Source organism: Canis lupus, chromosome 9 (genome assembly GCF_003254725.2).
Source record: "Canis lupus dingo isolate Sandy chromosome 9, ASM325472v2, whole genome shotgun sequence".
Classification (NCBI taxonomy): Eukaryota; Metazoa; Chordata; class Mammalia; order Carnivora; family Canidae; genus Canis; species Canis lupus.
Genome location: NC_064251.1, coordinates 17,310,775 through 17,333,214, shown reverse-complemented (window position 1 = coordinate 17,333,214; position 22,440 = coordinate 17,310,775). Strand labels below are relative to the sequence as shown.

The following is a 22,440-nucleotide window of genomic DNA, read 5'->3' as shown; positions in this document are numbered from 1 at the left end:
CCTATGTATGTTCCGTCAGTACTCACCAATGTGGCCTGTGGTCACTATGGGGTAGAGAGGGAATTGGGTGGTTTCCAGGAATAATAAGGACAATGGGACCATCTCCCAATTTCCAGAACAGAGGCTAACCGGAAAATTATGGGCTAGCTGAGCCTGGCTACCCTACACATGTACTGTTTCTACTTGAGGCTCTCAAACCAATGACTGAAGAAAATGCCCAGCCCAGCCTCTTACTGTGTCCCATTTTGCTCTGGCTCGCTCTTCCTCAAATTTAGCAAACTCCTTCCGATCATGGATGGTGATGAGGAGCTTCCAGATGAGCAGAGTAGCAAGGCCAATGAGCAAAATGGCCCCCATCACTGAAAGCAGGACCACCAGGATGTCAGGACCCTTGGGACACTCTGTGAGAGGAAAGCATAGAGCAGAGATGTTATGAATGCAGCAGAAGTCACTTGAACTGGCTGTGAATAGCACTTCTCGACAAACTAAGAAATTATTAGAAGATTCTCTGAAGGAAACAAGACTTATAAAATGCATCAACTAATTTTTTAAAGGAAGGAGTGTCAATCTTTAAGACAGCAATAGTCTCTCCTGAGTGGTTTATATCAGAGGTCATAAGCAGGTCACCTATGGCAGAACCCAACCTATGCAAGTGTTTATTAAAAATCTGATTTTATGTTAACTACACTGGAATTAACATGAAAACTTAATTTTAAAAATTTGATTTTGGGCAGCCCAGGTGGCTCAGCGGTTTAGCGCCACCTTCAGCCCAGAGCATGATCCTGGAGACCCGGGATCAAGTCCTGCATCGGGCTCCCTGCATGGACCCTGCTTCTCCCTCTGCCTGTGTCTCTGCCTCTCTCTCTCTCTCTCTCTCTCATAAATAAATAAATAAAATATCAAAGAAAATTAAAAAATAAAAAATTTGATTTTGTTGGCAACATGAATAATCAGGAGATTCTCCCCCTAAAATTTCAGATTCTTCTTCTTTGCTTTAAAAAACAATAATCAAGGACAAACATTATATGATCTCATTCATTTGGGGAATATAAATAATTGTGAAAGGGAATATAAGGGAAGGGAGAAGAAATGTGTGGGAAATATCAGAAAGGGAGACAGAACGTAAAGACTCCTAACTCTGGGAAACGAACTAGGGGTGGTAGAAGGGGAGAAGGGCGGGGGGTGGGAGTGAATGGGTGACGGGCACTGGGGTTTATTCTGTATGTTAGTAAATTGAACACCAATAAAAAATAAATTAAAAAAAAATCAAAATATAAAAAATAAAGCAAAAGGTCTGGAAACATGGAACCCACAGGGCAGCCCTGATTAGATGTGAGGAGCAGCTGTCCCCTTTAGATGGGATACATTTTCTGGTTGGCCAGAGCTCATCATTCTCTTTCTCCACTAAACAGAAGCAACATGTAACTTGTCATTGAGGCCATGCTACCTTGGGCTCTGGAGATAAACTGCCTGGGTTTGAATCTTGGCTTACCACTTGCTTTGTTTTGTTATTTAACCTTTCTGGGTGTCTGTTTCCTATTTCTCCATGTTTAAAATATAGAAAGTAATAGCACTGATCTCCAAAACTTAGAAAAATAATTAAGTTAAATATATTTAAAGAATTTAGAACACTGCTGGCAGAGACTCAGTGCTCAATAAATTTCAGCTACTGTTATTACTGTTATTACTATTATTACTGTTCTTGCTAAATCCGACAGTTTTCACTAATTTATTTGCTTAGTTCCTGGAGGTATTTGTGTTTGTTACCTTGACTCAGATATGCACATCCCTGAGGGCGGGGAACCTATTGACCTTATTAGCACACTTAGAGATTAGGAGGCCTGCCAACCAAGACAATATTTTGGGCTCCTTTGCAAAATATTTCATCATCTAAAATCCTAAACCTATTGAGAGCTGACTTTCTTTTCAACCCCCGCCAACAACCAAAACAGACAGAGGTGCGTCACCCCTCTGAGGGCCAAGCTGAGTATGCTCCGCAGAGCTCTGTTTCCCATTAACCACGGGTGTGTGATGGGTGACCTCACTCCAGTGACTTCTCAGGTGTTATGTAATTAGGTGTTTGGATATGTGAATATGGATGGGTCTGGAGAGGTGGTCACACCCACTTTCCACACTGTCTCCCACCTTCTTCTCTAAACATGTATACTGTGCTCACCACACACAATCTAAAAACAACCACCAACACAAACCCAAGCTGGCTATTTCCCAAGCCACCAAATTATAACCTGTCTATAATTAAAGGGGCATCTGGAGAGAGGCTGAGGTCTCAGTGTCTGAGTTCCCAAGAGTGAAGGGCCTCAGTTCTGTGAAAAATAATTAAGAATTCTCTAGAAGATAGGGCTGACCCTCAAACCTCAAAGTGAAATCTCTTTAATTCTGCATATCAGTATGGGCAGGACAGGTAGAATGTCAAGAGGTCTTCGGGGGAAAAACATCTTTTAAGCATTTGTCCTGAAAGGGGTGGATGGCAGGCTTCCTAGAAGCAGAAGACAAGATCAGGTGGTCTTTAGAGAGCTCTCCTAGCCACAGTGATGAGGACCCATGGTGAGGGACCTGAGGTCAAGAAAGGCTGGGTAGAACGAGCAGATTTGACAAAAGTATAAGGAATCCAGTTAAATGTGAACTTCAGATAAGCAATGAATGACTTTTTAGCCTAAATATGTACTAAATATTGCATAGGATATACTGTATTTACCAGGCAACCCTATCTGGAAGTGAGAGGGCTCACCTCAGGGGATCCCACTCCATGGAGGTCGAACACCACCCAGCCAATGCCAAGCCCTTTGCCAGTGCTCTATTGCCCTGAAGTGGCCCAGCCCTTCAGGGAGAGCATCTGCATGGGCATGATCATGAGTTATGGAAGAGAATGAGAATAATCTCCTTCTATACTCCAGGATATGAAGTACTACATTCTGCTTGAAGCCAGAACCCCTGAAAATGGTAGGAGGTAGTGGGTGAGAGGGGAGGCAGAACTTGGAATTCCAGGGCAACAAGAAAGGAAATGTAGGTCTGGGATCCCATCTCCTAATGTGGAGAAAAGGAACTATATCAGAAAAGTTACCACCCCACCAGGGGTTACTTGTACCAGCTCAGGTTATCACTATCTTTGTTCCCCACAACTCCCAGTAATGGACTCCAGTCTAAGAACATCAGGTCAAAAGATTTTGGTAAGTGATATAGCAGAAGTACCAGCAAGGATTATTGTAGAAAAGAGATAAAGTGGGATTCCTGTGTGGCTCAGTGGTTGAGCATCTGCCTTTGGCCCAGGGCGTGATCCTGGAGATGCAGGATTGAGTCCCACATCAGGCTCCCTGCATGGAGCCTGCTTATCTCTCTGCCTGCATCTCTGCCATTCTCTCTGTGTGTGTGTGTGTGTGTGTGTGTGTGTTTCTTGTCAACAAATAAATAGAATCTTTAAAAAAAATAAAAATAAAACATAAAGGAAAGAGATAAAGTGATGTTAAACCCCAAAACAAGAACCTACCACCCTTCTGAAATGAGAAAGGACAAAGGTGCAGATAGGGTGGGTATGGAAAAATCCATGAAATATGTTAACAGAGGTGGATGGGAAAGTGTGAGGAGTCATGGCCAAGTAATCCACATCTGCTCCCCCACAGATACATATCCAGACTCTTCCCTCTCCCCTTCCCATATCAACTTCACCTTGCATCAGTAAATAAAGCTAAGGCCATTCCCTTTCTTTACCTTCCTTCTCCCTTCTAAAGGGTGAGAGCCCTGGGAAAGGCTGGTGAACAATATCACAGAGGGGGGCACCATGCTCTTCTCTACCCATGAGGCCAGCAACACCCTGGCTGACATAGATGAGGCAGAGTTTCTTCCCACTCTCACCCCTTTCCTTCTCCAAGCAGCCAAAATTCTCCCAGCAGATATCAAGATGTATACAAGTCTGCCTGTCTCCTAGAAATAATAAGTCCTATTAATTCATTCAAAAACCGTTAAATATCTTCTCTGTAGATGACTGAGCCAAATATGGATATAACAATAGATAAGAAAGACAGTTCCTGTGTTCCAGGAACTTGTGATTTACTGAGGGAGATGGGTGACTAAAGATGCAATTTAATGGTCTGATGAAGGCCCTTCTAAGGGAAGCATAGCTGCTTTGAGAAGCAAATAGGAGCACCCAACCAAATCAGCAAAATGGATGCTGGAGGCAGTCTGAAAAGGCTCACTAGGGGAAATGATGTGTCCAAAACAGAAGCACTCAAATATTGGGTGTATCACATCTGCCAGGAGCACTAACCAAGAACATAGAAGCTCATGGAAGTAGGACAGGGCTCAGGACTCTGGATTTTTTTTTTAATATTTTATTTATTTATTTATGAGAGACACAGAAAGAGAGGCAGAGACATAGGCAGAGGGAAAAGCAGGGAACCCCCACAGGGAACCAGATGTGGGACTTGATCCTAGGACTCCAGGATCACGATCTGAGCTAAAAAGGCAGGTGCTCAACCACTAGGCCACCCAGGTGTCCCAGGACTTTGGATTTTAACAACAATACAAAAGTTTGAGACCCATTTTCCTAAGGCAGGGGCCAGCCAACTATGGTCTGGGAGCCAAATGTGGCTTACTACCTGTTTTTGTAAATATACTTAGGCTCATGCATTAAATGTATTGCTGCTTTCCAGGTACAATGGCAGAGTAGTCATGGCAGAGACCACATGGCCCACAAAGCCTAATATACTTACATGGTCCTTGGCAGAAAGAGTTTGCTGGACACTGGTCTGAAGGAAGATTTGAAGAAATTCCTACAGCTGTTAAGAATGTCAAGCAATCAACTGATTTAGTCTCTGCCTTCAGACACTGATCCTTCACTTCCATAAGTTCTTATCTACCCTCTGCCATACCATAGCCCTTGCCCCTCAGCAGGTGTCATAATCAATTTATGTGCTCCTTTCCCCTGACCTGTGAGTGCCACATCTGCTTTATTTATTGTTACATTTCCAGAACCTAGTCCACTGCCTGATATATAATAAGTACTCGAATATATTTTCTAATGATTCATAGCTTAGTCTGTTATTTAAGAGAAAGGAAGGTGACAGAGGTAGTAAGGGGAAGCAAGCAAATTTATTGTATTAGATGGTGACAAACCTGCAGTTGGTCTGTGTATGATAGATGAGCTCCTCCTGCTTCCAGAGGCCTATCTTTTCAGTGTTCAGGGCACGTTAGCTTGGTGCCTCAAATCCAGTACCATGTCTCATGGTCAACCTGGTAAGGTCAACATGAGGCCTTCCTCTGAAGCTGCAGGCTGGTTGCTCTTGGCAACCACCTAACTTTTAACAGAGCAGATGCTGAAAAGCCCTAGACTTTAAATTCCTTACTTCTTAACACTGCCACCTCAAAAAATGCCATGATACATTTTGTCCCTTCATGGGATCTATATCTACCTTCCTTTTTAAAAAATTTTTATTTATTTATTTATTTATTTATTTATTTATTTATTTATTTATTTATTTAGAGAGCATGAGCGGGTGGAGGGGCAGAGGGAGAGAATTTCAAACAGACTCCATGCTAAGTGCATAGTCTGATGTGGGGCTCAATCCCACGACCCTGAGATCATGACCTGAGCCAAAATCAAGTCGGACACTTAAACAACTGAATGACCCAGGTGCCCCTCTATCTTCTTTTCCTTACCCACCTTCTTATTTTTCTATCTCAATTAGCAAAGTCACTTTGTCACTAACATTTGTATTTAAATATTATCCATACCCAGATGACAGGCCCTAACTTATCACTTGTAAGGTCAGTTTTAACCTAGCTGTTGTATAAGTAGAGGAATAGGAGGAAACTACTGCCTAACATGGCCCTCAGGGTTCACTTACCTGGCTCTTCTACCACATAGAGAATGGACTTTCCACTGGAGTCTTCATAGTACTGAAATCTGACAACACAGTCATCCTCATTCTTGTATGTACAATTCACTGCATCCTTGCCAGTATCCTCTAAGGAAGGGAAAAGATGGGAGAATGAAAAGCGAGTCAATTCCTGGAAGATGGAATCATTCCCAAACCCCAGTCATGAAACTTCTGAGAAAGTATATAAACACTATGTATAACATTAGGCAAGATGCCTAGATTTGAGATAGCCTGGAAATTGCCTCTAGATGACCCTCACTTCTGTATTTTGTTCCTCCCAGACACTTTTAGGTTCTTATTCCTTCCTTCAAAAAGGACATAACATGTTACATGGTCTGATTCAAAGCTCTACCACCTGCTGGCTGTGTAATGCTGGAAAAGTAACTTGACCTCATCAGCTATCTCCTTCTTCATCTAAAAAAAGAAAATGATACTCTACCTCACAAGGTTGGTAGAGAACTAAGTGGCTTAAAGTAAACAGTACCTAACACACAGTGGGTGATCTCTTCCCTCTCTTTCCTCTCTCTGCTTGTCCAACAATTCTTAATAGTTTGTTGACTCAGCATTTATATTTCTTCAATTGTTACTTCTGATCCAATGTTCCCCTCTAGAGCCACCCCCTCTTCTCTGCCTCCCATCACATTTTGTAGGCTTCACCCCTTCTGATTCTAAAACCTCTTATCCTGACAGGGAAACTATAGGTACCCCTCCATCAGCTGTACTATGCCCTACAGTGATGAAGCCAGATGAGTAAAACTGACACAAGATGAGGTTAAGCAAATGTCCCAAGGTCACATCACAAGTACCTGACAGAGCAGAATGCAAACATGAGTCTCAGAGCACATCCTACAGACTTGAACTCCACAAGCCTTCAGAAAACCAGTGGTATAAGAAAACAACAGAAAGGGTAAGGATTTCCAGATTTAGTTCTAAGCTTAACTTGTTCGGGCAAGTTGTGTAACTTTCCTGAGATTGCATTTCCTCATCTGCAAAATGAAGGTAACAACAATACTACAGTTCTACTTTACTAGGTGGTTGAGGAAAGGGTAAGATTGTATTATGAAAGGACACCTTCATAACTTGTATAAGTTATACAATCCATAAACAAGCATTCATTTTGATTATTATCATGGCATGGGGGAGGGGGTAAAAGCTAACCCGTGATATACAACTAGTCTAGGTAATAAAAACATCTCACATCTCTCTCAGCAGTCTCTGCCCCCTAAACTAATCATAGCATATACCCAATCTCCTCCAGAGAAAAGGCTGTCTCTTCAAATTCAATCCCCAAATCCTTACCCCCACTCCCAGCCCCACTTCTGATATTAGCCAAAGGGTTCAGAGATCTGACCATTTTCTGTAACACCCACAGCCAGAAGCTGGCTGTGTCTTACTGTGGCTGTCACTAAAAAACATGTTTTCTGCCTTCATAGGAGATGGCTATCTCAGGAGAGATTACCATCTATCTCCATGAAACCAGCCAATGCCTAGCTGACCCAGAAATCTTATCAGATTTGCTGACAGCGGGAAAGATTATCTCCTTTTAAGTCAAGGTAAAGTGCAAATCAGAATAACTGCAAGCAAGAGTCTTGCTCCCCACTGTATTTTTATCTGTCTTATTCCAAGAAGGGCCCCAGCGTAATTATTTTAGCTATAAATCCATAAGGGTGAAGGTTTCCCTCCAAACCAGCAAAGCTGCATACCTGGGTATCATTTAACACTCTTAGTTAAGTAAACTTAGTAAATGCTTACTAGCTTACTAAAAGGACGACTGTCACTCTGTGCCTCAGTTTCTCCATCTGTCAAATAGAATGCACTGTCTTCTCTTTCTTGGGGAGGTAAAGTTAGGGTTGCCTGAAATCAGTTATTTAAAAGTTATTTGTAGGGGGAAAAAAAAGCTATTTGTAGGATCTTGCTGCATCTGTGGGTGCTGGGAAGCAGAATGGGGAGGGACCATGAAACAAATTAGTAGAGGTGCAAGAGGATTCAGGGAAGCCAGCTTTTATGAAGTGCCTAGTGTGCATCAGGTCTGCACAACATGCCTCTGAGGTGGGAATTACTCTTCCATGTTACTGATGAGTGTTGGACAGATGCTGGGATTAATTGAAAAACTCTAGAAGCTGTGTGTGTGTGTGTGTGTGCAACTCTAAGACATGTTGAACTTACTAAGCTCCTTCACAGACTCAATCTCATCACGACAGTAACGGTTGCAGGTATTATCATCATGGAGAGTTCCTCGGTCAAATTTCTTACACTCCACACACTCCCTAAAAGAGAGAGGACACCAAGAGTAAGACAAGGGAGAAGCAAGCCTACACAGTCTGTCTGGCTCTGACCACCACACACCAAAAAGCTGCTCCGCCGCAGAAAATAAACACCTGTAAAACAATCCTGGGAGCCCAGAGGGTCAACTCTGGAGTTCAGAGTGAGAGGCCTGGCAGACAGAGGACCTCAGCACCCTCATTAAACTTCTTCATTTCCCATTCAAGAGAGTATGAAAGGAAATGAAGCCTACACCAGTTTGGGAAGCCTTAAAGGCAGAACCAGTCACATAGTCTGGGGGCCCAGTGCAAAAGGAAATGTTAGGTCCCTTGTTCAAAAATTACTAAGAATTATAAGACAGTACCAGCAGAGCAGTATACCAAGTGTAGGCCCCTTCTAAGCACAGAGCACTGTACAAATGCACAGACTGTGCACCCATGAGTCCAGCCCTGTTTAAAGTAGCAAGAGAAATGGCAGAGCATCCTTGACCCCCAGATGAGTGCAGTTTGTGCTGGTGACCTTCTCCCATCTCACAGCGTCCTTCATAACTCCAGCCCACATCTCCCCCAGCATCAGTACATTAGCAGTGGAACATTCTCCAGAAGCTCCCTGGTTTAGCCTTCCTCCCAACTCAGGGATTCAGGAATGGCAGCCCAGGGAACTGTTTCTCCAACTACAGTCCCATGGGAACTACCCTGGCCCCTGCAGGGTAGGCTCTCCCTCCAACTTTGCCCAAACTTTTCAGTGCAAAGAGGAAAGCTAGACTCCTCCCCAGCAGCTTCCTCTTCCTAAAGCTTTGGTGAGTAAGAGACAGGCCCTGGAGGGATTGGGGGGCTTGGGGTAGATTCCAGCCTGAGGTACCCTCTCCCTCTTTCCAGCACCCAGCTCTCTCCTATTCACTTCTCTGCCCACTCACTTCTTAAAGGTGCAGGCGTCAGGGCAGGTGGGGCACTTCTCGCAGGTGTCCCCGTAGGAGCCAGGTTGGATGCACACGCAGCTGCCACACTCACACTTGCCCCGACCGCCGCACAGCAGCCCGTTGCTGGACATGCACGTGTCAGTGCGCGTGGTACAGTTGCAGTAGTAGCCGGTCCAGTCGGAGTCACACAGGCAGTCCCCACAGCTGCACTGGCCATGGCCTGGAAGCACACAGCCCAAGGGGGCAGGGGGCAGGTGAGGGTCCCCACCCCGTGGCTCAGCCTGCTCCCTGCTCTACCTTCCTCTTCTGTCCTCCTGCCACCACTCGTTAGCACCACACCAAGTGGTTCACCACCTTCTACACTTTCCTTCCATCATCCCCAGGCCAAATCAACTGTCATGTGTTCTCCTGGCACTTGCGTGTACCTTTATTTTAACCCTTACAGTCAGCCCGTTTGTTTCCCTATCTGTTTCTCTTTCTAGATCATGACCTCCCCAACGGGAGAGGACCCATATCAATTTGTCATCAGTAGTGATTAGCATAACATCTGAAACAGAGTAGGCATGCAATCAATGTTTGTTTACTTATATATTCCTTTACTCAACAAATATTTATTGAGTTCATGCTGGGGCACTGGAGATTCGGCAGTGAACAAGACACACAAGGTCTCTATTTCCATGGAGTTAATCTCCTCAAATCCTGGAAAACATACACACATTCACCAGCATGTACCCCATGCTGCATGATCATTGCCAAGAGCCATCAGCCCTAGAAGGGAAGACCTATTCACTCTACTGCATGAGTGTAGGAATGGGAGAGAGAGGGCTGGGGTGGGGGTTAGGTTGGTTAAATGCAGGTGTTACATCCAGTGCTACATTCCCCCTAAGCATTTAACAAGGCTTGAAAACTCGGCTCCCAAACTTGGAAGAAAAGGTGACTCATTCTCAAGGATTCTGAATCAGGAAGAAGTGGATGAATAATAAAAATCTGATTGTTAATCAGAGGAAAGGCAGGGAGCAAGGCGGAAGTAACTTCAATTGGTCTGAAAACCACGCCACTTGTGTGAGCCAATGGGCCCCAAGATGGTGGAGGAGAGAGAGAGGTGCATAGGCAGGCTCAATCAGCCACTAGCTGGCACCTTCTGCTCCCCAGTGATAGCCAGGAGAGCGGGGCCCCCCAGTGTCCACTACAACCAGCTTTTAACCATAGGTCCTGGACAGGGAAAGGCAACCCCACAGAGGATTGGCAACACTGAGAGGCCTCAGCCTCCTCAGAAACCCCTGTCCCATAGTGTTTCCTCTGTGGGGCCAAACAAAGTAATCTTTGAGAAGATGATGTGCCAGGCAAGCCAGTGGGTAAGGCTGGGAGTCAAGTGGCAGGCTAGAGTCAGCAGGCGGATCCCAAGCCCCGGGAGGGTCAGCCCTTGAAAGGAAGCCACAGTGTGGTAATGTCACAGGACTGGCACCCCTCCAGCAAAAGGGTGGCTGAGCCTGGGTTCACAGGAAAGTCAGAGGAGGGAGCAAGGAATGAAAAGAAAGTGTAAGAGAGAGGAAGGAAATAGAAAAGAAGGCAGCAGGGGAGGGGTAGAGCTTAGGGAAGGGGAGGGGAAAGGCAGGAGCAGGCATTTCAGGTCCCAGGGAATGCAACTACTCTCCCTATGCAGCTTGACCCTCTGGGCTGACGCTTAGCTCCACTCTTCACCTTTATGAGACAGCCCTCTGTTTGACATCCTCTACTTCCTCCATGAAGCCACCCAGGCTTCCTCTGTCTACAATGAGTCTCTCTCCAGTGGACTCCTAGAACTCCCAGAACTCCTAGGACTATTCCCCAAGGACATCTCACTTCCAAGATTTGGCAGGTTCTGCCTCATGTTGTGAATTATCTTTAGGTAAGTTAATTAAGGGCAAAACTGTCTTACTTGTGTCTCTCTATCCCACAACACTACAGCACAGAACTCAGGGGTGGCTCAGGGTACCTAGTCAATCTATGCTCATGGATGTGGCAGGAATGAGAGTCCCTTAAGGACAAGGATGCACTCCCTGATGTTTGGGGCAGGAGTGCTGAGAACATGTAACCACAAAGACCATGCCCCAGTGGGGAGGGGGGGAAGGGGCGGGGAGGAGGAAGGCCAGAGCTGGGGAAATAGCTAAGTCATAGCGTGCCACCCTCCTGAGCCAGCTTGCAGCATAAAACAGACCACAGGCCAGCTGCTCTGGGAAGAGACAATGGTGAACCAGTCTACAAGCTGACAGGTCAGGAATCACACATGACCCCTGTTCACCCATAGGGACCAAGTGCCTGGCACAGAACAGGTGCTCAATAAGTGTGTGTTCCTGAGTATCTGTTACTGGAGAGTATGATGGTGGCACCACAGGATCCAGACCTGAAACCAGGAAGCACATAACTACTCTCAGAGTAGGGTAAGGAAGGCCTCTCAGAGACGACTGCGGCTGGCTGGGGTTCCCTCATGAGTTAAGCTGGAGCACACACTGAGGACGAGCTGTTCTTGCACCAGTAGGAGGCAGGAAGCAGGCTGCTGACCCAGGCAGCTTTGTTTTATGGCTTCAGTGCAGCCAGCAGCAGAAGGATCTGCTGGATAGGATCCCTCCCACCCTACATCACACCAGACCAGGAACCATGAGGCAAAGGAATAGTAGACCTCCCTCTGTCCCTGGTGCCCCCAAGGGGCTGTCTGTAGGCCTCTCCTAGGACCACCCTCTCCCCCTGAGTCCCAAGCTTCTCCACATGGTCTCCCACATCAAACTTACTCATTCCCTTTGGTGCTTTGAATATGATGTAAGTACTATTAAATATTAAAATGAGCTGAAATTCCTGCCTCAGCCCCTAATTCAAACTGCTGTTTGTATGTGTGTGCGTGTCTGTACCTGCTCTCATTCTCTCATTCTCTCTCCCCTCATCTCCCTGATGTTATTTCTCTGCAAGCTCTCTCTCAAATTTTGTTGGCATGAGTAAAGGAAATAATGTGGCAGATGATAAAAATAAGCGGGGAACCTGCGTGGCTGTGGTTGAATGTCTGCCTTCGGCTCTGGTCATTATCCCATGGTCCTGGGATCGGATGAGTCCCACACTGGGCCCCCCACATGGAGCTGCCTTCTTCCTCTGCCTATGTCTCTGCCTCCCTCTCTATGTCTCTCATGAATAAATAAAATCTTTTAATAAATTTTAAAAATAAGCCATTCTTATGTTACTTAGCCATCCTTGCTTTAGAATGACAGATTTACCTTTCTAATCAAGCTTTCTTTTTTAAGATTTTATTTATTTATTTGAGAGAGAGAGAGCACACATGAGCAGAGGGAGGGGGAGAGGGAGTGGCAGGGGGAGAAGCAGACTCCCCACTGTGCAGGGAACCCTATGCAGGGGCTCCATCCCAGGACTCCAGGATCATGACCTGAGCAGAAGACAGACGCTTAACCAACCAAGCCACCCAGGTGCCCCTCTAATCAAGCTTCCTTTGCATTCAGAATGCAAAGGAAGTCAATCTGAGTCATAGATCTGATCACCATGAAAGCCAATTATAATCTCTGTTGATTGGCTACAAAATATACCCATAAACCAATCCCAACCAATTTGCAAATGTCTTCAATCTCTCTGTCACAAGAGGGATCAAGCCTCAGTGATCATAACCCAGCAAAAACCTATCCCCAGTGCCCCAAGAACTACTCAGAACTGCCTATTTGCCTCTGAGAGTACTGTCAGCATGTCTGCAGATAAAGACTACACTCATGTCAGTTTGACTTCTTCTAGCTGGGGAAGTATCCTAGAAATGGTCTTTGGGGCAAGAAAAAACCAGCTTGAGATTTTCCATGGTCCTCAAGATCTTACTGAATTTTGTAATGAGAAGGACAAAAACTCAGTATCCTGAGGTAGGACTCAAAATCATAGTCCTCCATCTGTAGGCTGGACCTCTCAATGGCAATGATTTCCAATTTATGTGCTGTCCAGCGCACCAGCCACTGGCCACAAATAGTTCCTGAGCAAAAGGGGAACTGAATCTTTCATTTTTCATTGAATTTAAATGTTTAAATTTTACTTAAGTTATAATTCAATTTGCTTAATTTAAGTGTAAATAGCCACACGTGGCTACTATATTTGACAGCACAGGCCTAGAATCCAAAAAGCAATAGCACTGCCAATAATGATAACAAAATAGTGCCAACATATAATACATATATAATTTTCCAGCCTTTGTTCCAAGCATATTGCCTCACTAAATGTGTTCCATTGTCTTCCTTTTTTACTATTTTCCAAGTCTTATGATGAAAAGACAAATTCATGTAAAATAATTATTACTAATTTTACTATATATTCTGATAGCATGAAATTTTGAAATCTGTAACTACTAAAAATCTAATTACTATCAGTCAGTGATTTTTTTTTTTTACCTAAAAAAAAAGGGATTGGTCCATATCCTTCAAACGATTAGGAATCAATGACTTAAAGTATTACCAAAAGGGCAGACGAAAGAAAAGAAAAAAAAAAGCTGTCTTCACCTTCAAGCTTCCCCACTCCTCCCCATGCTATTCTAGGAGAGAAGTCCCCTGGAGCAGAAGCTCACTTCCACTTCTGTGTGTGCCCCAGGAACAAGGACTCAGGGAGCTGAGAGGAATTAAAGAGAGCCTCCTTCTGTTTTCCATCGTGGGAGTGGAACACCATCCACTCGGCTCTGTCTGCCGGGCCTTCCTGTGCCTACCTAAGCCCTGGCCTAAAGTTTCCAGACTGCCAATGTGTGAGCGAGAATGCGTCCAGGGATAGGAGGGCAGGCAGTTGTACTCACCTGAGCACATCTCCCCCTTGTAGCGGACACAGGAGAAGTCATCACACTCGCAGTACTTGCCCGTGATCTTGCCAAAGTCACTGCTATGGCAGACACATTGGCCACACAGGCACTCGCCCCGCTGGCTGCAGGCGGGCTGGCCCTCCCGGGGGCTGCACTCGTCCTGCTGGGAGGGATGATAGTCCTCTTCCGAGCATTCACACTGGGACCCCAGCCAGCCAGGCCCACAGAGGCACACCCCACACTCAAAGGTCCCATTGCCATTGTTGCAGCGGTGACTGGAAGGCTCAGCCTGGGCCTGGCAGGCACAGTCACAGTCAAAGGTGACCTGGATGGTGAGGCTGTCTTTGAAGCCCACAGGCTTGATGGTGAAGGACTTCTCCTTCTCCTGGGGGCAGCCTCGCACTTTGGCCTCAATGCTGAAGCTCACCTGGGAGGAAAGGAAGATCACATTCAGACATGGGTGGACCCTGTTTACACTCTGGCCCCAGCGGAGAGAAGCTGTGCCCTGTCCTGTCCAGGGAATGTCCAACCCCCAGAAATCTGGAGTTCCTCAGTTTCCCCACTACCCAGGTCTGCAAAGCAAAAAGAAGAGCCTGGGGACAGGGCAGTCCGGGTGGCTCAGTGGTTTAGAGCCACCTTCAGCCCAGGGCCTGATCCTGGAGACCCAGAATCGAGTCCCACGTCAGGCTCCCTGCATGGAGCCTGCCTCTCCCACTGCCTGTGTCTCTGCCTCTCTCTCTGTGTGTCTCTCATGAATAAATAAATAAAAATTTTTAAAAAAGAGCCTGGGACAGTTGTCCAGTTATATCTGGGTGCACAGATATGATTTACAGTCATAAGAGAGGCTAGGGTTTTCTTAATTCCACACACAAAATAAGCCAGCTCAAGCAGAACAGAACCTGTGATCTTATAAACATTCTGCTCTGGCCAACTAAGCTAGCTGGACTGATGACACAATGTCATATGTCTTTGTAGTAAGACATACACAGCACTATTTTGCACCACACGACACCACACAGTCACCAACCACAGGGTCAGGATCTGTTTAATTTCCATATGACATTTCATCACTGGAGCAATCGTACACCTTTCTGGCCAATATTTCTTAGATGGGGTATATGTACATGTTCTAGAATATAGATAGATATACAGACAGATGGATAGAGACAGATATACAGATGATATGGATATAGCTACCCCCCTTCTGCTTCTTTCCCTCTTCACCAACCCCTCCCCTTTAGGCAGAAGCAGAGGAGAAGCAACCACTAAGGAAAGAAAGCCATAGAGACCATAGAGGGACTGGAGGAGCAAAATGTACATTTGCATTCTGAAAGTCTATGACAGTGGGTGTTTGGTATTTTTGACGGTTCCATTTGCTGGTGAATCTTCAGCATCTAGAATGATGCCTGGCACAAAGTCAGTGCTCAATAAATACGTATAGATAACACTGTCACTTTACATTGTAGAGGAAAGAAAGGTGTTACCTTGGTTAGGGGCTTAAGGTAAGAGATATCTGCATTTGCAATCAACTAGGCATACACAAACAGAGGTAACTTAAATGCAAGTTTTTTTAAAATCCTGATGGTGAAGTTTACATAACAGAGAAGTTTAGACAACAGGAGCCTTGGAGGAAAAGGTTGGCAGCTCCATTATATCTAACTTGTTATGACCTTCAGGAAGAAGTTGTAGGGAAAGAAGGGGAGGGGTGATCCCAGATGCTGGGGGGGCGGGGTATAGGCTGGGGCAAGAGGTGCAGCTTCATGCCCTGCTCAGCTCAGCCCACCTCACCGTGTCTCCAATCTTGAGGCCGACACAAGACTTGAGGCCCGGGATGACCTCATTGTTGAGACAGGTGGCGTTGAACGATAGAGACAACTCCTCAGGGAGGTCACGCACTTCCAGCTCCACTTTAGAGCGGATTTTCTAAGCAGAAACAGGCAGAAGAAGGTAAGGAGATGAGCTGAGAGGAAGGGGATAGGAACCAATTCCATTCCAAGCAAAATCTATCAGGTGGCCCTGGATTCACACTGGCAGGGCCAGATGCTGAGGTTCACCTAGAAGCCGCCAGAGGAGAGCATCCCCAGGAGCCTGTTTCTTACTATATTTCTTGCCCAAGACCTGCTCCTCTCTCTCTCCAGTGGGGACTGGTGCATGGGTGAGTCTGAGTAGAATCTAAACCATCTACGCCCTCCTGCAAGCCTCATGGACGTGCAAAAAGGGAGTGCTAGTCCTGCTCACCTTGGAGAGTAGCATTTTTTTCTAATTTTTAACCAAACTCACCTTCCCCATGGTTCAGCCCCCCTCTACTCTCTCATGTTGGAGCCCTATTCCTCACCCTATCCTTCCTCCAATTTGCTCCTTCCTCATCACCATCTCCAGCCTCTTTTTCCTTCCCACCTTCTCTAAGCTCTTCACCCATTGCTTCTAATACTCCCTGGCATTCCTTTATGAGCCATTTCTCTCTCTGAAAGCTGCATTCCTCCTGGTGCTGGCCATCTGCCAGTGTCTAGAAGAATAAGAGGAAGGCAGTGAAGGCTGCATGGTGGATTAACATCCAGGACTCCCAAATCTAGCCCTGCTGGGTAATGCCAAGTGAGGTGGATTCTTAGCAGGCCCATCCCCAGGCAGGACACTTACTCCATAAGCATCAACAATGAGCTGAAGGACATTGCTGGAATCCGTAGACAGAATCCCCACTGTGGTCCCTGGGATGAGCTCACTGTAGTTCTAGGAAGGAAGACAAAGATGGGCAAGGCTGACTGAATGAAGATAGTCATCTCCAAAAGCCCTCCCAAATGAGACCTTGAAGGGTCTTGAAGCGAAGATGGAGGGAATGATGGGATATTTTACCTGTCACTGCCAGTAATAAATCTAGCAGTTTTTCAGCCTTGAGTATAAAATTATAAAGAACCTCTCACATCCCCCACTAAATGATTCCCCTCTGGCTCTGCAAACACCAACACACCCATCCTGCTAGGTTCAAGGCTGGAGGAGAGACTATAAAAAGAACTCATTAGCTCCTGGGAAGAGGTTGGAGGAGAGGCTCTCCTGGTTGGGGACACTGGCCAATGCTTGTGTGCACTGGTTTCCTGACACAGGTCCACCCATCACGGGCCCCACTCCAGGAAGCCCTGAAGATGTAGTTACCTGGTAGAGATTGACCACATTTTCCGTTACTGCAAAGATCAAATTGATGTTTTTCTGGGAGAGCTTCTCTGTCATCAGTCCCAGAGAGGGATAATCCTGTAAAAAGAGAGAACATGGAGTTTGGTTAAGAATTCACCTCTGTTCACATACATCCCTGAATTCTAAGCCTTAGGACTCAGCTGATTTGGGCTGTGGCCCAGACGGTCGTGGTGCTTGAACCTTTCTACCCCATGATCAATATGAGGCAAGGGAGTAAGTAGCAACACAAACCCAATTGTGAACTCCAGGGATAGATGAAGAGGCAGAGGTTGGTGGTATCAAAACCAAGCATCTCTTTCTTCCCACTAGACTTCAATGCATTCATACCAAGGAGCAGCTTCCATGAGCCAGGTACTGTCAGGCCTCATTTTGTTTTCTATTAACTCATTTAACAAACACTTATTGAATGACAAATATATCATAGTCTCTGCTGCCAAGGAGTTCATAGGCTGGTACTGAAGACAGGTACATACAACTACAAAACAAAGTGAAGATCCAAAGAGTGGCATCACAAAGTGATGTTGGGGCTCAGAGGAGAGAGGGATGGGCGAGGAGCAGGAAGGAAGGAGGGGGCTGCAAAGCAGAACTTGGAGTCTTCCTATCCCTTGCTCTCCCATACGTGTCAGGCCTCATTTTGAAGTTTCTTCATTTTGTAGCTACTGATAAATGCCTTGGCCCAGTGTGTGCATCCTAGTGGCACACCACCCTGTGGTGGTCTCAGCCTTCCTTTCCAATCAGCATCCACATCTCTTCCCCTTCCATTTACCACTGAGCTAGCATACTCTTTCTCCCCCATGGAGTGGCCTTCTTTTTGGTAATCCTCCTCCTTCCTTAGACCCAGCCTAGGTCCTGCCTTCTATAGGAGGCCTTTCCTGACCATCCCAGTTCTGATGAGCTCTCCTCCTTTGGATTCCCCAAAGCCTTTATTGACTGCACTATTTAGCACTAATCACCTTCTTTACTAGTAGCACATCTCCTCAACTAAACCAAAAAGGGTATCTTAGATAGTCCCTTTATCTCCCTCAGCCCCTGAGGGAAGCACTAGGCAAGGCACTAGATTAGGTGTCAGGGATAACTGACTCGCCCAATGCCTTGCAGTGCCCAACTTAGACATGGCTGACACCAAGGAACTCAAGCCATAACAGGGATGCTGGTGAATTGTGAACATGTCCCTGGGATCCTAGACCTTGCAGGGAGCTCATGAGATCATCCAGCTCGGACTCCTGCCTTTACACAGGTATACCGTTAAGCCACCTAGACAAGCTGTTTTGTTGTATTGTCTTTAAGAGATGAAGAGTTCATACCTACCCCCCAGATACCCAGAGTATCAGTATTCTGAGGGTCTTACATTTCTTTATGGCTTACAGTAATAACTCCATTCCTCTTAATTGACCCTCAAAGGCCATAGAAAACAACTTATAAGAAGTCTTCTCATATATCAGTTAAACTTTCTTTCAAGCTAAGTGACTTGGACCCCTTCAATCTTTCCCCACAGGAACAGATATCCACTCTTTTGATGATCTTTGTCTCTTTATCCCCTATCTTCTTCCAATAACCACAAGTGAACATGGCATTCTAAGAAGAGGCTAATCTGTACACAGTACACAGGAAGGCCTGCTTTCCAACTAGACCTGCAAAAGTCTTTTGGGTCAATTCTGGAGGCCATGATACTGCTGCTGGTGCTGGAGGCAGTGGAGACAGTGGTGGCAGGAGCAACCACAGCCAGGACTACTTATAATGGCTGTGCAGTCTGTCCCCTGGATGAAAGTGTCCAGTTGGTACAGGGGGTGGGGGGAGCAGTGAGAGGAAAGGCTGACACAAGCCCTGCACCCTGCACAGGGAAAGAGCTGCCATCTTCATACTCACACAGAAACTCTGCCTGGGTAAGCGTAGCCCTGGCCATAGTAAATGGGGACCACAGGCGGTACCAAGAATCTCACCATGGTAGTGGAGGCAGAATAATGGTTGTCACTGCCAATGTGACACTGCCCATCGTTAGGTTGGACAATGCCTGCCAGCCTTCCATCCAGCGCTATATGGGTCTTGGCATCAGTGGTAAATACCAGCAAGTGGGATGCATCATTCCTCCAGCCAATCTTCTCCTGTTTTAAAAAATAAATAAATAAGCAAAAGAGAGAAGGCAACTTTAGCCATGTCATTGGTACAAGACAAAGACCCAAGGACTTCCACGCTGAAGAGCTGAATAAGTCATCTTGAAGAAAGGCTTCAGTCCCAGTCCTTAGAACACAATCTGGAGCTTTTCCAATTCAAGGGTTTCTGTTCTCTTAGGAAAGGAGCCTCAGCTGATTAGTTCAAGCAGTTGAAAGACACATACTTCAACTCTAAATATAGCTTTTCCACAATAATCATGTAGCCTGTCTAGAAACCCACCAGCACAGGTGGAACTGAGCTGGGCTACAGAAATCCCATCTGAACATCTGTCCACTTTGCTAAGGTTAAGTCAACCAGGCTTGACTCTGATACACTTCCAGAGAAGGCAAGAAGATACTCTACCCAGAAAACATCTGGGGTCAATGAGGTTCAAAACATGTCAGCTCTGGCCAGGGAGTGACACAAACAAAGACTGCCTCTCAGGAGAAACTTACTGCTCACACCATACAAAACTCGGCTTACTTCCTATCTCTTTTTCACACTAATTCCCACAGCTGAACCATTTCCTTCCCCCATTTTAATATATGACAACCACACCAGACGTTCAATGCCCTCCAAACTCACATCACAGACTGTAGCCTGCATGATAGCATCAAAGCCGCCCTCTGGGGCATCTCGGTTCCGTGACACACTCTGCTTTTTCACTTCCTCATTGAAGCGGGTCACCTGGTCAGTTAGCGTCAGCACATGTTTGTAGCCAAACATAGGCAAACAGGTGGTCTTCATACTGGGGATGGAGGGGGATAATTTAAGCAGACACCCTGATGGGAAAGGCTGTATGGGAAGTGAGAGTGAGAGAAGGGGAGACAGAGAGAGCACAATGCCCAGGCCAATTCTCTACAACCACAATTACCCAGACCGTTCAGACTCCAAACCCCTCACATCGCCCGAGCCATCACAATGGCTTTCCCTTCTAGCGAGGGTGGAAGATAAGACAGTGAGCTGTGGAACCAGACTGCCTGGGTTCAGGTCCCAGCACTTCATCATGGGACAAGCTTCTCTATAAAAATGAAGACATGATAGGTTATATCTCCTAAGAGTTGTTGTGAGGCTTAAATGAGTTAATTCATGTAAAGCACTTCTATTAGAGTGAGGCTATGGCTCACTATGCTATCACTTTAGGCTTAACATTTCTCTGAAGTAACATTAACACAATGATAAAGCAAAAGTTCATCAATAACTTAATGTCCATGAACTATTGACACATTGACAGATCTGTGCTCGACAAGAGCATTTCTGTCCTCAGCCCAGTGGCTTGTTTAATCGATGGCTGACATCTTTGCTGGTGAAACTTACAACCCAGATAGGCTAAAAGGGTACATCATATAAATTCAAAAACTAAAAAGTAAATTCATATGTTGTCAGGCTCAGTAACCATCATTTTAAATTAGTACACTCCATGGATTTTTAAACTCTCCACCAATTAAATAAATAAGCCATTCAGCTGTAAGCCAAAGTGTGAACAGAGACACACATCAACCTTTGGATTTATCAGAAGGTTCAATAAATATCATTTCTACTCTATTTATACTCCACTAGGACCTAATCCCTTGCACTTTAACTCTGTAGGACTATGAGTTAATACTCCTGATGAGGAGGAGGACAATGGAATCAATTCTTCTGAAATCATAATTCCTCTATTTACTTATCCATAAATTTCTCTCAACTTTTTATCTCATTTTCCTCCCATTCTCTCTGGTGTCCTGCTTATTTGTGACCAAAACCAAGAAGGTGATTAGTTTTCTTTCTGGAAATTGTCTACCCTGTGGATTCTAAATGCCCATCTGTCTAATACTCTGGGTCCCAAGGGTCATAGAGGTTTTGGCAGTTACTACCCTCCAAACAGCCTTGGATTCTATTGACACATCACTCCACATTAATAGGCCAGCTCACTTGCCAGACAGGAAGACCAAGGTAGAAAGGAGATATGATCTGGCCAGCAATAAAGCAATCCTAGAGCCAGAAACAGGAAGCAGGACTTGGACCTGCCTGAGACAAAGGGGAGGAATGCTGCCCTGGCTTCCACAGGGAGGTACTTACTCATAGCAGGGGTTTTTGAGGGCCTCTGGTGGGGAGATGTACATGTATGGAGACACAGGCTTGTCCACAAAAGCCCCGAAGCCAATCCGCAAGTTACTGGTGAGCTTGTGCATCTGGGAGGCCAGCTTGGTGCCTAGGTTCTGGATGCTCGACAGATCATCCTTCATGGAATAAGACAGGTCCATCAAGTAGTAGATGTCCACAGGGTAATCCTCTACTTGCCGAACTTGGATGGAGAAATTCTTTGAATCATCTGAAAGGCAAGAGGATGTTAGTTTTTCTCCTTTTCTCCAAGATTTCATAAGTGGATTTGGACACACTTGAAATTAAGTAACTTCTTGATCAAATCAAACTTGAAAGCCCTGGTCCCTTCTCCTCTTCCCTTGCAATTCTTTTCTTCTTCCAATCTCTTGATCCTCTTATGATTAACCTCTTTTTTTCCCCCATTCTAAAATTCTCTACCCTTTCCAAATGCCCCCCTGCCTAACCCTCTGGGTCCCAAGGGTCACAGAGGTTTTGGCTGTCACTACACTTCAGACTCTGTAAAAGACAGGAACTATGTCCTGCCCTTCTCTGAATCCCATAGCACCCAACAGATGCCTTGCACAAAGAAGGTACTTGGCGGGCAGCCCGGGTGGCTCAGTGGTTTAGTGCTGCCTTCAGCCCAGGGCGTGATCCTGGAGACCCAGGATCGAGTCCCACATCAGGCTCCCTGCATGGAGCCTACTTCTCCCTCTGCCTGTGTCTCTGCCCCTCTCTCTGTGTGTCTCTCATGAATAAATAAATAAAATATTAAAAAAAAAGAAGGTACTTGGTTAAATCTTTTTTTTTTAAAGATTTTATTTATTTATTCATCAGAGAGTGAGAGAGAGCACGCGCATGCAAGAGAGAGAGAGAGAGGGAGGGAGAGAGAGAGAGGGAGGGGGAGAGGGGGACGGGCAGAGACACAGGGAGAGGCACAGGCAGAGACACAAGCAGAGAAAAAAGCAGGCTCCATGCAGGGAGCCCAATGTGGGACTTGATCCCGGGACTCCAGGATCATGCCCTGGACCGGAGGCAGGTGCTAAACCACTGAGCCACCCAGGGATCCCCCAAATCTTCTGAATATAATTGGAAAGTCTAAATCAATGCTTCGAAAAGCCTGTCTCATAGCCTAATCTTTCCTTCCC

General features: G+C 45.8%; 1 protein-coding gene across 5 annotated transcripts in view; it reads right to left on the bottom strand.

Moving 5' to 3' along the window:
* ITGB3 (integrin subunit beta 3) overlaps positions 1-22,440 on the bottom strand; it is a 64,529-nt gene that overhangs the window by 17,366 nt on the left and 24,723 nt on the right. For 2 of the 5 annotated variants that reach the window (XM_025436522.3, XM_025436523.3), the window contains exons 4-14: positions 21,272-21,524; positions 19,796-19,958; positions 19,000-19,161; positions 17,021-17,116; positions 16,511-16,600; positions 15,662-15,796; positions 13,871-14,300; positions 9,073-9,295; positions 8,061-8,161; positions 5,862-5,981; positions 235-401 (exon numbers count right to left, since the gene is read on the bottom strand). In XM_025436522.3, the coding sequence (XP_025292307.2) occupies positions 235-401; positions 5,862-5,981; positions 8,061-8,161; positions 9,073-9,295; positions 13,871-14,300; positions 15,662-15,796; positions 16,511-16,600; positions 17,021-17,116; positions 19,000-19,161; positions 19,796-19,958; positions 21,272-21,524 (1,940 nt within the window). Of the gene's footprint in view, positions 1-234; positions 402-4,727; positions 4,794-5,861; positions 5,982-8,060; positions 8,162-9,072; positions 9,296-13,870; positions 14,301-15,661; positions 15,797-16,510; positions 16,601-17,020; positions 17,117-18,999; positions 19,162-19,795; positions 19,959-21,271; positions 21,525-22,440 lie in introns of those variants that run through there. The other 3 variants (XM_049114653.1, XM_049114651.1, XM_025436524.3) reach the window with 2 other exon arrangements.